The sequence below is a fragment of the Perca fluviatilis genome, chromosome 14, assembly GCF_010015445.1.
Source record: "Perca fluviatilis chromosome 14, GENO_Pfluv_1.0, whole genome shotgun sequence".
Lineage (NCBI taxonomy): Eukaryota > Metazoa > Chordata > Actinopteri > Perciformes > Percidae > Perca > Perca fluviatilis.
Genome location: NC_053125.1, coordinates 10,924,002 through 10,937,161, shown reverse-complemented (window position 1 = coordinate 10,937,161; position 13,160 = coordinate 10,924,002). Strand labels below are relative to the sequence as shown.

General features: G+C 40.0%; 1 protein-coding gene across 3 annotated transcripts; it reads right to left on the bottom strand.

The window, feature by feature from the left end:
- Positions 1-715: 715 nt before the first annotated feature.
- Positions 716-11,781, bottom strand: paip2b (poly(A) binding protein interacting protein 2B). Of its 3 annotated transcripts, none has more exons than XM_039822097.1 (4): positions 11,668-11,781; positions 3,767-3,933; positions 3,273-3,455; positions 716-3,161 (listed from the first exon to the last, which is right to left on the bottom strand). In XM_039822097.1, the coding sequence occupies exons 2-4, from the start codon at positions 3,920-3,922 to the stop codon at positions 3,105-3,107; spliced, it is 396 nt and encodes a 131-aa protein (XP_039678031.1). In that variant the 5' UTR covers positions 3,923-3,933; positions 11,668-11,781; the 3' UTR covers positions 716-3,104. The 3 variants fall into 3 exon arrangements, with proteins under 3 accessions (XP_039678031.1, XP_039678030.1, XP_039678029.1); XM_039822096.1 differs by lacking the exon at positions 11,668-11,781 and adding an exon at positions 11,529-11,661; XM_039822095.1 differs by lacking the exon at positions 11,668-11,781 and adding an exon at positions 7,798-7,954.
- Between the last annotated feature and the right edge of the window lie 1,379 nt (positions 11,782-13,160).

Genomic DNA, 13,160 nt, shown 5'->3' with positions numbered 1-13,160 from the left:
CCCTTCACCTCCTCCTCTGCAGCAATGTAGACCGTGGACACCAGCCTGTTGGACGGCTGACCCTCCCACTCCAAAGGGAGAAAGTCTTTCCTCCGGTCTGCTTTCAGAACCACTGAGGAAAACTTTGTTTGGGTGGACTGGAGACTGCAGGCCTGGAGGCCTAGTGGGAGGAGTGAGCAACAAGGACAACATTAATATCTCTATTATAGCAGACTTATACATACACATACACATATATATACATATATATATACATATATATATATATACATATATATATATATATACACACATATATACACATATACATATATACACATATACATATATACACATATATACATATACATATATACATGCAAGGCCTACATGTTACACACATACATTTTTTTAATCTTATGTTGTGGAAGATTTAGGTCAATTTATCATCTATTAAAAGATCAAAAACTGAACCACAATATCTCAATATGATTAGACTGTAATATTAAATTATCTCGAATTCCTACCTAAAGCCTGCAGGGGTCGTCATGACCTGTGCTGGCTTTGCCACTAAACGACAGCATGGATAATACAGACTTAAAAAAAAAAAATCTATTACATTAACACTTACCAATAAGCTATCCATCTCCAGCAGCACATTTTCAAGCTAGAACTAGTCATCTTTAACAAGTGAAAAACCTTTTCTTTAAATTAAGTGAAAAAAAATTCTTAAAAATTGTTCTTAAGCACAATTTAAGATCAAATCTGTGTACACACAATTCATACATTATACCTATTTTTTCTATACTACAGTAAATTCAGTGTGAGGAAACAGAACTTACTCACTGATCATTTTATGGAGGCTGTATTAAATGAAAGAACATGGCGGTGCCTCCTGCCATTAACATTGACCTAACAGACACGACCAAACAGTATGGGCTTATCAGGGTTCTCGTCCAGTGTGTATCAAAGGTGACAAAAGACTGACAGAGAGCATTTGTCTTTAACATCTTTATTCTTCTTTTTTCATTATTTTTTATTCGTATTGAAATTCATACTCTGTCTTCTGGACCTCTTCTTTGTTTTTTTTTTTTTTTTTTTTTTTAAACGGCTTCGGTCATCTAACGCGTCTAAACAAAAATCACCAAAAATGATTTCATGTTGTACAATCCACCTGGCGGACAATCCTATTGGCTTCACCAGGGTGCCATCTGACAGCTGTGGTCCAAAACGGTGTGAGGAAGTTCCATTTTAACCAAGGTTTCACAGTCTCCTGCACGGTTTAAGAACACACTTGAATACTTGTTAGGCTGAAAAAACGGAAAAGCTGCACAGATGGAAAGAAGTGCTTTCACCCGTCAGATTCTTCCTAAGTCAATGAAGTACAAGTTCACAAGTGTCTACTTAACACTAATACAGTAAAATACATGAGACATTATTGTCACGGTTAATACCACAAATGAACAGTGGCATGAACATTAATGTTCCGATCACAAGATTCTCCCTTATGACAATACTGCCTCTGCATTTTTTTTTTTTTTTTTTTTTAAACCAAAACGGCTGAGAACTAGAAGAAAGAAAAAAAAAAAACCAACTCCGATTATGGTTGATTACAATTTGGGTTTCCTTAAAAGCATCTTCACATACAACTTTTTCCTATTGGCTCACAACTTAACAGAGATTATACTTGCACTAAGGGGCGATGCCTTCAGGGAAAGCCGGACCACAAAAAAAGATTTATGGTGAAAAAGAACTTCCTCAGAAATGTCAACGTACAAAGAGTAGAACAGCAAGGAAGCCATACTGTCTGCCATGTGTTCCATACTGCTTTATTCTGATTGGCCATGACAATACTGTCGCCTCACGTTTCCTCCTGCAAACAGGACTGAATGGACACCACAGGTTACTGTACCCAGTAGAGACACAAAATGACTCATCCTCACAAACATGAAGAGGAAAAAAAAAAAAAGAAAAAAAAAGGAGGAGAGGCTATTTGAAAACCTGATTTGGATATGGACACTCGATCTGATGCTGGACAAACTAAGTTGTTCCGGCAGGCAGTGGCTGTGTTCCAGACCAAATACTCCCCTGTAACGAGGTTGTTCACTGTACCCCATAAATCCAAATTGAACTATAGGATGAAGCCATGAACAAAAATAAATTTGAGAACTGAGTTTTTTTTTTTTGAAGGTTCAAAAAAATCTGACCTTTCCTCTACAATACATTTTTCTTGCTTAACTCGACTTGATGCATGATTAAGAAACTCACACCTCTGTTCTAATAAACTGGACAAAAGATAAACATGGACTTCCACAAAAATTGGGAAAATAACTTTGTATCCATGATTACACCTGTCCTTGTCTGTTGACAACACTTCAAAAACACACGTGCAGGGAGGGTGGGGCTGTATTTGGTTTGAAACGGAGCCGCCGCGGATACAAATAAGAACCCGCATTTCTAGATGCACAAGAGCTGTGATGTCAGAAGGAGCTTATGACACAGGAGCAAACGATAACGGGTGTGACTGACTGTGATGACACAACAGAGCAGCGGCAGAAACCCATCAAGTCCCCCGAAATAAGTAAGTCGTTCTCCTACCTCACTGGTACGGAAACCCCTAACCTACTGATGGTGGTTTTCAGTTTTGACAGCACACAAATTAACAAGTATGTGAAGCAATTTTCCATGTTTATTAGATGTTTCGTCCTGGCATCACTCCTTGGTAGCTGCCTCAGTTCCAAGGGGACATCAATAAGATCTGCATACTCTGTACACATCACCAGTGTCATCTGAAATGCAATGATGAGCTAGCGCCCGCAGTAGGGCGGTGCTGGTATTACACCCCTCCCCCACCCCTGTTCCCAATGTCCCTCAGTTTACAAGAAATAAAAAGATTAAAGAAACAAAAAGAAAGAAAGAAAGAAAGAAAAAGAAATCCCCCCACCCCCCAACTGGGCCTGCCAGCACGCCATTGACTTCAAGTGTGTAGGAGTGAGTATGTGTGTGTGTCTGTCTGTGTGTGAATCAGTGTGTGTGCGGTCGTGGCCGCCAGAGTCTCTGGGAATATGTGAGAATGTGTGTGTGCGCGCGCGTGCGTGGAGGCTCCATGGGGGTGAGGGGGACTCCTAGTATTTCTTCCCCGGGACGAACTCCTTTGCTTCGGGATTCAAGATGCTCTTCCTCTGCAGAAAGAAACATGGGAAAAAGAGTGAGAGCATGCTCGTTTCAACTCTTGGGTGTTCAATTTCTAAGTGGGACTCTCTGTTGTGAAATTAGATGCATCCGTGACTCACCGCCACTTCTTCCGGGTTGTTGTGGTGATCGCTGACGGACAGGCCGTTGAGCTGCTGCTGCAGCTGCCCCACCCCCTGGTTGTTAAGGTCGCGTGAAGGGATGAACCAATCCTGGTCCTCCTCCTCCAGCATTTCCTGGAAGCAGCGCTCCAAGAACTCCTGCTCCAACAGCTCCTCTTCCACCTGGGAGATGACGAGGGAGAGAAGAAAGGGGGAGGGAGATGAGTGACATACATGCAAGGGCAGAGAGAAATTGGTGGGCGGGGGGTGAAGAGCAAGAGGATGGATGGACAGAGGAGGAATATATGAGGGATCATTTGCATGACAAGTAGGTGGAAGGTTTCCCCAAAGAGAAAACCTTCTCAGTAACGTGGTGGCATTAAAACACGTGACTCATCCAGGCAGGAGAGAGAAACTGGATCGTTGCGTCAAGTCTCAAGAATTAAAATTGTTCATGGTGTGCTCCATGTCTATAAAACAGTGTGAGCACACACCTGTCTGTTATACTCTTCTTCATTCTCCATCCACATGTACTCGGCGAATGGGTTGGTGTCGCTGCCCTCTCCTGCGTGCCCATTGGCCACTTGCTCCTTTCCCTCCTTGCCCGGAGCTCCACCTCCCGGTGTCTTGGCCACCTCGGGACCGCTCATCTCAGCCGGCTCTGCGCAAGAAGACAGTTGCACAAGAGTAATAGTTAGGAAAATGGTCAAGATGTAAAAACGGGAACTTTTTGGTAAGTCTCATATCATGGTAAAGCATTTGGCTCCCCAAAAAACTAAAACCATGCAAACTTGATTTGGTTCCATTCTTGACGGCAGATAACTTTGACTCATCTATTCATTAGCCTACAGCTGGGCCTTATTGGCCCTTAAATTTACATCATCTCATCTGAATCAAGGCTTCAACAGACTGAAAACTGCATCACCGGATGGGACTGATTCTGGTCTCCAAAACTACTCTGAGATATCTAAAAAATGTTCTTACTGCAAACCGCTAAATGAGTCTGAGGGCTTAATAGAGTTGTTGGCATTTTACGACCGCAATCTTTGGTTTTTTTCAGGTTGGTGAATTGCAGTGCTGCAGTAAAAGGCCGCAGCATTATTATTAACAAGGAAAATGAATACACACACACACAGGCCCAGACTGACATCATGAAGACACACAGTGACATTTACAGGTAAACATTCACAGTGTCAAGAGTTAAATGTAAGTCAAGGATGCAACAGAACTGTAAAATAAATTTCAGAGAAAAGCACAAGGTTGAGTAGCATTGTAGAAAGAAAGTTAGACAGTAAAGTAATGGCTCTCACACACACCCCCACACCCACCCCAAAGAGCCAGCTTCATCTTTGCACTTTTCCCACCTTTGCACTTGGTCTTAAATACCTTTTACTTTGACTCGACTATGCTTAAAGAGGGAATTTTAACTTAAAAAAAAAAAAGTGATTAGACATGATTATTTGCCCATCCTACTTTTGTGACACAGAACTTATGCTCTGATGCAAAATGCCCACTATGACATAATCCTCAGACTGCCAGCCAGCTCAAACTGACTTGTCATGACTCAACCGCGGCCTCGCAGCAGGGAGAGGAAAAAAAAAGAAAAGTGAAGCGATGATCTCAACCAAGCCGCACACAGCCCCAGGGTCAGCGTCACGCAGACACACTATAGCAAGGTTTGACTTGCAAGGACCGGCTCCAAGCAGCTTCACCCATATAAGAACCTGATTTCCAAATTCAGGACATAATGTTTTACATTTATGTTTCTGTCTCAGTCAATGTATCAAAATCAACACGTGAGAGCCGAGTTTGACCCGGGGCAGACTGACAGCCCGGACACAGCGTCCTTCAGAGGAGTTCATATGAACATGTATCATCTAAGTAGGTTAGTAGACTAAGAGGAGGGGTGTCTGCCTGGCTCAAAGCTGTCAGTGTTTCTGTCTGTGGACAATGATAAAGCAGTCCAATTATGCAGTGCAGAGATTTACACGAAGGTAAATAATACTCTGGGAAGGAGAGAGGGAGAGGCTAAGAAAGAACATTTAGTAAAAGAATACTACACGACTAAATTTAATTCTGCACTAGTTGCGCAAGGCGCCAGCATGCTCCAAGTGTTTGAAGCCTGCATGCGTGAGTGCGCCAGTGTGTTGAAATTCACTTTCACTGTAGCCTATAAAGTGTTATGGAACAACAAGATTTCTAACATCAATTGCCAGAAGTTTTACCGGGCAGTTAAAAACACACGCACACACAATTGTGTATCACAAAATCTCGATATTTCTTCACAATAGCATTCTAGTGAAAGACGATAAATTATCATTGATTTATCGGCCAGCCCTACAAAAATGGAACCCATCAAGCTAAAAATTATCACATGGATCCCAACCCTATAAAATAATTCCAACAATTGAGTCACTGTAAACATGCCTCTGGTCAGGCAACATAGGAGCGCATGGCGCACGAAGAAGGAAAAGTGAAGACACGGCACTGTGCCATTATGTATTACATGTAGCACTTAACGTGTTCATGTTGCATAACCACGTGTTGTTCAACATGTAATATTTACTTAGCAGAGCCTAGCATTCTCCATGCCCGTGAGCAGCGTTTGATTGGACGAGGGTGTAGGATAAAGAGTGGAAAGGTTAAATGCTGCTCGGCAGTAGGACTACACAGACAATAACAATTCAGACAAAATTAACAACAAAATGGCATATGATTGAGCTCCAGTTCTGAGTTAAATGACCTCATGTTCTTGTTGATCTGAAACACTTTTGGTTGCACTGTAGTTGTAGATAAATGTTTTCTGACTGGATGTTTCTAGGCTCAAATGAAGCCCCCCTTTTGATGAATGCCAGTAATAAATGTCCATATTGCTGCCTTGATTATGCATTTCTTTGCTGCAAATCCTTATGAATTCCCCCATCTTATTCAGGAATAATGTCTCTCCTCAAGACTTGCATTTGTTGTATATGGAGGAGTGGATTACATACTTAAAATGACAATCACAGAAATTAGTCATTCAAATAGAGATGGGAATTTCTATTTGAAAATGAACTGTAGTTGTAGTTCTGTTAAAAGAAAAAAAAAAAAGGGAGGAAAAACTCAAAATGTCACTATTAAGGGATAATGTAGCGTGAGACAGACATTATTGCAAATTAGAACCCTGACAGGGTGATGCAGGACTTGAAATCAGCCTAAAAAGGGGTTCCATACCTACCTACCCAACAAAGGAATATCAGAATAGTCAAACATTAGGGTCCAGCCCTATTCTCTACTATGTGAAATATGGCCTAGTAATACAGTTAAGAGTAGGCTACAGTAATAGCTGCCATGTAGTTGCCATACCAGTGTGTTACCCCTTTAGAAGCATATATTGAGATTTTAAGAAAAATAAATATACCGTTCAAATTACACCGTGATATACATTTTAGGCCATACTAAGATTGTTTTAACTTATTTAGGAAGTACAAATGACATTTGACATTTAATGATTCCACCTTGTCAAAAGGAGGATTTTTTTGGTTTTGGATTGTTGGAGAAAGAAATAAGCAATTTGACAATGTCACCGTGGGCTCTGGCAAATGTGATGGTCGCTTTTCACTGAGACTGACGTTTTACAGTCTAAACAATTACTTAAGAAAATTAATGTTACATTAATAATGAAACAATTGTTGGTAGCAGTCTTAAAAACACAAGTTAATAAAAGTATTACCAAAAATGTCCAAAAGTGAACTCATTCATCACAATTGTAAACTGCTTTGAAATTTCCGTGATAACAAAATAAGCGCAAGTACTAATACCAAACGGTTTAAAAAGCTAAAATAAATTATACTGCACACGTGAAAATAATCGATCAGTCTACTGTTGAGTTTGTTGTTTTAACATAATTTGCCAATTTATGAGGAGAAACACATGATACTAACACTGTATCACACATACCCAATCTGCGGAGCAGTTACGTTAGTGTAACGTTACAGTCTGTAATTATGGGAGCTGCGTCGTAGTAGCTTATAGCATGCTAGCGGCTTCTGAGAGCTAACGGGCTAAACCAGGTGTCCGGGCCTACCTGGGAAGTTGGTAAATGGATTGGACGGTTTTAGCCGAGGTAATGCTAAGTGGCTAGTTTACCGTAGCTGCAAACAGATACACATAGCTGTGCTGTCAATGGGCGGGCCTAAGGTGAAAGCTATCTCTGTAACAACAAAGGGCAGCGCAGCGGGCTAGGTTATTTTCATTAAAGTCGTAAAGTGATTTTGCACGAAAACGGCTTGCTCACAAACAAAGCACCAAATAAAAAAAGACACAAACTACGATAACACGTAAACCATATACCGAGGTCAAACTCCATTCCCGTTCGGATGCTTAAGGCCAAACAAAGTCGGCTGCTTTGCTATCAGCTAGCACGCTGCTACAGCATGGCAGCATCCGTGAAGCAGGTCAACATAACAAGCCTCCGCTCCGGGGATTACAACGGCTTTACACACACACAAGACGAACAGTTGATCGTTTAAAAAGGTGACGTTACCTGGCATTGTGCTCTAGGTGTTCGTTTCAAAGTGTAACGGTACACAAAGTTTTAGCAACTCCACCGCAAAGAGTGCGTGTTCGTCGTTTCTCCAGTGGGGATTACTCTGTGCTGCGATGCAACGTAGCTCAAGTTAGCTAAATCCTGTTAGCCACCTTGCTAACGTTAGAAAGCTGGGTCGGTCACGTGGTCTGGTGCTGCATTCATGTCCGTCAGGAATGTGGGAATTACACGTGAAAGTAACGCGAAAATGTCAAATAAATGCCTATCACAATTTCCCACAACCCAAGGAAACATGTTCACATGTATCGTTTTATCCCGCCCAACAATCATAACCCAAAATATATTTAGTATCAGTGCTTGAAGTGGGGGAAAAAAAAGGTGCCAGTACTTGTCATTAGTACAAATCATTATGACATTTGAGATTTCTACAGTGAAAAACAAAACTTGGAGATATTTATGGTACAACAACAATTTATTGTTATTAACAACATTCAAATCTCTGTGGTCTTTCATTTTTTTGCGCAGTAACAGCTATTGCTTTGCTATTCTCTTGACAGCGTCAGTCCCCTCTCTGTCTTTTAGTACCTTTCTGAAGCCAGGCTAACATAAGGACTTACAAACTCGAGACACTTCTTTTTAGTTTCTAGGTTTTCAGGAGTGAAAAATCTGTTATGGTCAGGCCGCAGGCATCAGAAAGCTTTTTCAAACTAGAGTCCGTGGAGAAGCAAACTTCTGATAGGGTGGGCCGACTTCTTGTCTGCATACTGAGGTAAGTCACATAGTGCCCTCTGGGTAGTGTAGTTTATGTAACGTTAGGGTCATTACCAATCTCTCTGACACCATCTCTGTCAGTGGTAGAGTACTGGCTACATGCGAGAAGTAGTGGTAAGCAAGAAAAAGTGCAGATACGCTTATGGGTAAAATGCAGAAGTACCGGCCCACTTCGAGCACTGTTTAATATACAATAATATAAAACAAAAAACAAAAAAATCATCACATTTGTGTGGCTGAAGGAAAATAATGTTTTTCTTCTTGATAAATTACTTAAATATCGATTCATTCATTAACTGATTAATAGTTTTAGGTCTAGCTTTGAGCAAACTGTAATTAAAAACTAACAAAACTACTTATTGAAGCTTTTACTTTACCAATGCAGTGTGAAGGGTTTGGTCTCATATACTCCATAACAGTGCTTTAAACATCAGCTTGAGTATTGCATGTGTGATATTGCAAACATTTGCTATAGCATGATCTCTATGGATTGTAAAATACTTATTGATAATGTGATTTCAACTATATTGACCAGCCCTACCTGAGAATTCATCTGAATATTGACACATGGGCAAGTGACAATACTGAGAACATGCCGACTTCCATTTGAAGGATGAACATCATTAACAACACTGACAATTATTAGTATGCAGAGTGCAGGCGTACAGTGCATGTAGAGAGCAAATGAAAAACAAACTGACCAAAGAGCAGTTTGTTTATTGTGCAAAAACAATTTGCAGTGACACACAGAAACAGACGTGGCCCGCATATGCAAGCAGCTACATCACGACATCTGGTTAAATCCCTTCGCGGTATTTCCATTCCTATTCCCGTCCCCCAGAGACTAAGAGGGCGTGATTCGATGATAGATCCCAAGATTGAACAAAATCCAGCTCTGATGCACTCTAAAAAGGAAAACACTGTAAATCACTGACCCTTTCCTCAGGCCAGGCTTTTTTTTCTGTTGAGAAAAATGTACCAAATGTGGACTGTGGTTTATTTTCCTCATTCTATTCAATCAAAAACAAAAATCGCAACACAAATAACATTGTCAGGCTTGGAGTGTCACAGCCTGAAATAGATACTATGTTTTTTTATTTTTGGGGCATTTCTGCCTTTTATTCAATAGGAAAGCTGAGATATGAAAGAGTAGAGAGCGGGGAGGGGGAGACATGCAGGAAAACCGTCACAGGATGGACTCAAACCCTGGACCTTCTGCGTCGAAGAACAAACCTCTGCATATGTGCGCCCGCTCTACCAACTGAGCTAACCGGCGACCTTTCTTCTCTGGTTTGAAGTCCCAGTAGTTAATGTTGTTAGTTACGCTAATTGAGCGACTGACAGCAGCTGACATTGTGATTGCCTAACAGCAAACGAGGGATGATTCTTGTGTTTCTGCCTGCAACAACTAATGGACCTTTTTCACAGCAGACATTTTGACTTGTCATAGTAGGAAAAGCACAGCTGAAATTGATCACCTTTAACGATGGCTCAGTTCCATCAAGTGTCCCAGTAAGCGGTTTCAGTGAGTCAGCATGCACAATACCAGGACCTCTCCTGAGTGGAATGCAGCCGTCATCAATGGTTTTGAATACACCTGTGCTTTTCCTACTATGACATGTCAACATGTCTGCCGTGAAAAAAGGTCTATTACAATCAGCCAAGAAAAGTGATTATTCTATTTTCAAGCAAACAAAGTGCATCCAGTGCATAGGTCCTCCTGCAATAAATCCTCAATGAAGGTTAGGTTTAGATTTTGTTGATTAAACTTTACAATCATTTTTGGAGAATGTAGTTTGCGGTGTTGTTGAGTCGTATTGTATTATACTAGGATGGGTTCCTAATATTTTGTCCACCATGTCTATGTCAATGAGGGTAGACTAAATATTATAAACAACTCTCATACAAATTATATTTTTTATATTTTAACAGCACCAAAATGGCCATTAAGTTGAATCAACATCTCTCTAAAACACATAGCATAATACCGTCATGAAAGAAGGATGTATTGTAGGGATGTTTTTGATTACTTTTAGCTTGTTAAACCTAATAAACTGACAACTGAGTATAGAACACTACTTCTTTTGGTACTACACTGTTTGCAGTTACAGTTATTTAATTATCGGCTAATCAAATACAATAGTGAAAAATGCATCACAATTTCCTAAAGGGTCAAAAGCCCCAAAGGTTGGGAACCAGTGAACCAACGTAATCGTTAATCGTTTCAGCACTACACGTCACAGTAACGTTGAGCGTCGAAAATCGGGGCTCACAATGGGTACTTGAATGCAACCTGTGAACAAACATCCCTCAAGCTCCGCCACAACATCACTAACGTTCCACAGTAGCCTACACTTTTTACTCTCTCCCGAAACACAAATGCCTGCGTGGCTTCGAAAATATAAACATTTCTGCCAATAAATAACAAATAATCCACACTTTAATTGACTTTTTGTGGACTAAATGATTATCAAGATAAACAGCTCACAAGGTCTGTCTGTTGTTCGAATCAGTGTAGGCCTATATATAATCATATGTATCATATGTTACTGATCTAAGTAAAGATCTAAATCCAACATTTGAAGACACGAACTTGACAGTGCTCCAATGTTGTAACTTTAGTCTACCAGAATACAACTATTTCTAATGTAGGAGAAGACTAAAGTTGGTTTGCCACCATTATTTTTTATAAAAGTTTTTTTCTTTTCTTTTTAGACTGATATTCTAGGGCTTAAGTGGTGCAACACAATAAATAATCTTAGCCGTAAAACTGAAGCAAGTTATAAGGAAATATACTCTTATACAGAAAATAACAAGTTATTGCTTTTTAACACGGTTAGCTGGTTAGTGTTTTTGGTTGCTATCTTGCTCCTCTTTCTTTTTGTCTTATTTCTTTCTTTCTTTTTGTAGCAAACAGCTAGCTTCCCCCTTTACTCCACTAATAACAACAGACTCACCACACAGCTTCAAGCTTGTAGGGGGGAATCCGCAAACCAGCTGTCGGGGGGAAACGGCTCTTTTCCGGTCCCGGAGGTCACAGGAAAACCACACAGTTAATATATTCTCCTAATAATCTCCAATACGATGAATAAATACCTGTTTCCTATGTCGGTTTGCTCACGTTATTGGTTAAAAATGGATAAATCCTCTGTTTCTCTGCAGAAACGTCGAGGGGAAAAAAGCGTGATGTCGTGGGTCGCGTTTGTCCAGCTGTACACTTCAGTCATTGGTTGGAATCAACGTCAGTCAATACTTCCTAGCGATGCTATTGGCCCAGCCGAACACATTCCCCGCCCACCTCAACTCACGTAGGTAAACAAAATAGAACCCATTTTTCTTTCTGCCACTTTTTATAATCACTATGACCAGTTAATAGTTGACAATGTGGTTGTTTTAACTTGGTCTAACCTTTCTTTAACAGAAGTGGCGTTAGTTGTATGTTTGTAGAAGCTGTTAGAGATGAGAAAGAGAGAGGACAAGACTGAGGAGAGTAAAAGTACAATAGATGAAATAATTTAATATCTGAGTGTGAGCAGTAGTGTGCACGCTTTTCATGGGCAGGGGAATTCCCAGTTTGTGCCTCATCTATTACTGTAAAATTACTGTTTTTAAGAAAGTATTTAGTATATACAGTCTTAAATTGAAGGATTATTGAAATACCCTCACAGCAATGTGTCCATCCATCTGAAACTTTCCCACAAACGTTACAGTATTGTATTTATTTGATCATTGATCACTGACTATCGCTAGTGAAAAGAAGCTTTAAGCTTGGTGCTGGAAAGTAACATCAATATAGACAACTAACTAATGAAATTGAGCAATAACAGACATGCCGATTTGTGGGAGCCAATTGGATTAAAAAACAGTTGTTATTAGGGATTTTTTATTGTGCAGTGGACACACTGGTTAGAAGAGTCCTTGAGGATTATAGAAATACCTTTAAAAATGCAGTAAGTATTATTAAACACCTCTCTGTTCACCGGGGTATTTATATTTCCGAAAAACACAAGGTCAGCTCAAATGTATTCATAACACATGAGAAGCACAAACTGGGCCTAAACTGAGGTTACACAATGGCACCAGAATATAACTTGATGCATTTATTTGTGCAGAAAATGCAAATGTAATACTTAAATTATAACATATGAAAGGTTTCATGTCCCTTTTTCTGTATTTTAATAGAGCAATATTATTTAATAATATATTTTTCCATATCAATGGAAACACATAGTTACCCTGGAGAATTTTGTTGTAATAATTTCCAAATTTTTTAAACAAATGTGCAATCCCATGGGTTACAGCTTTAATCTAAAGATAAAGACAAACCACTAACACCACCAACAACATGATGAGAGACATTTCTCTCTGTGTGTTGATGGTGTAATGGAAGGAGGGTATAGACAGGCTGTGCCACTGTGGCATAGCCTACAAAAAAGGGCGAAAGCTTAATCATTTTCTATTCACTCAGAGCTGCCACCTTATTTGCATCAGAACCTTTTATAGCTTTAGTGGCTCTATTTTTGGTCAAAGCGATAAAACTCAGCTTTGCCTGTTTCCATCATGCAGGTTTAGAGAGCTGACAATGTTTT

What these genes read in the sequence shown, in the direction of transcription:
- paip2b (XM_039822095.1), bottom strand. An exon ending in AAGAAGAGTATAACAGACAG is followed by an intron (nt 3,456 to 3,766) that starts GTGTGTGCTCAC and finishes GTCATCTCCCAG; the next exon opens with GTGGAAGAGGAGCTGTTGGA. An exon ending in ACAACCCGGAAGAAGTGGCG is followed by an intron (nt 3,162 to 3,272) that starts GTGAGTCACGGA and finishes TTCTTTCTGCAG; the next exon opens with AGGAAGAGCATCTTGAATCC.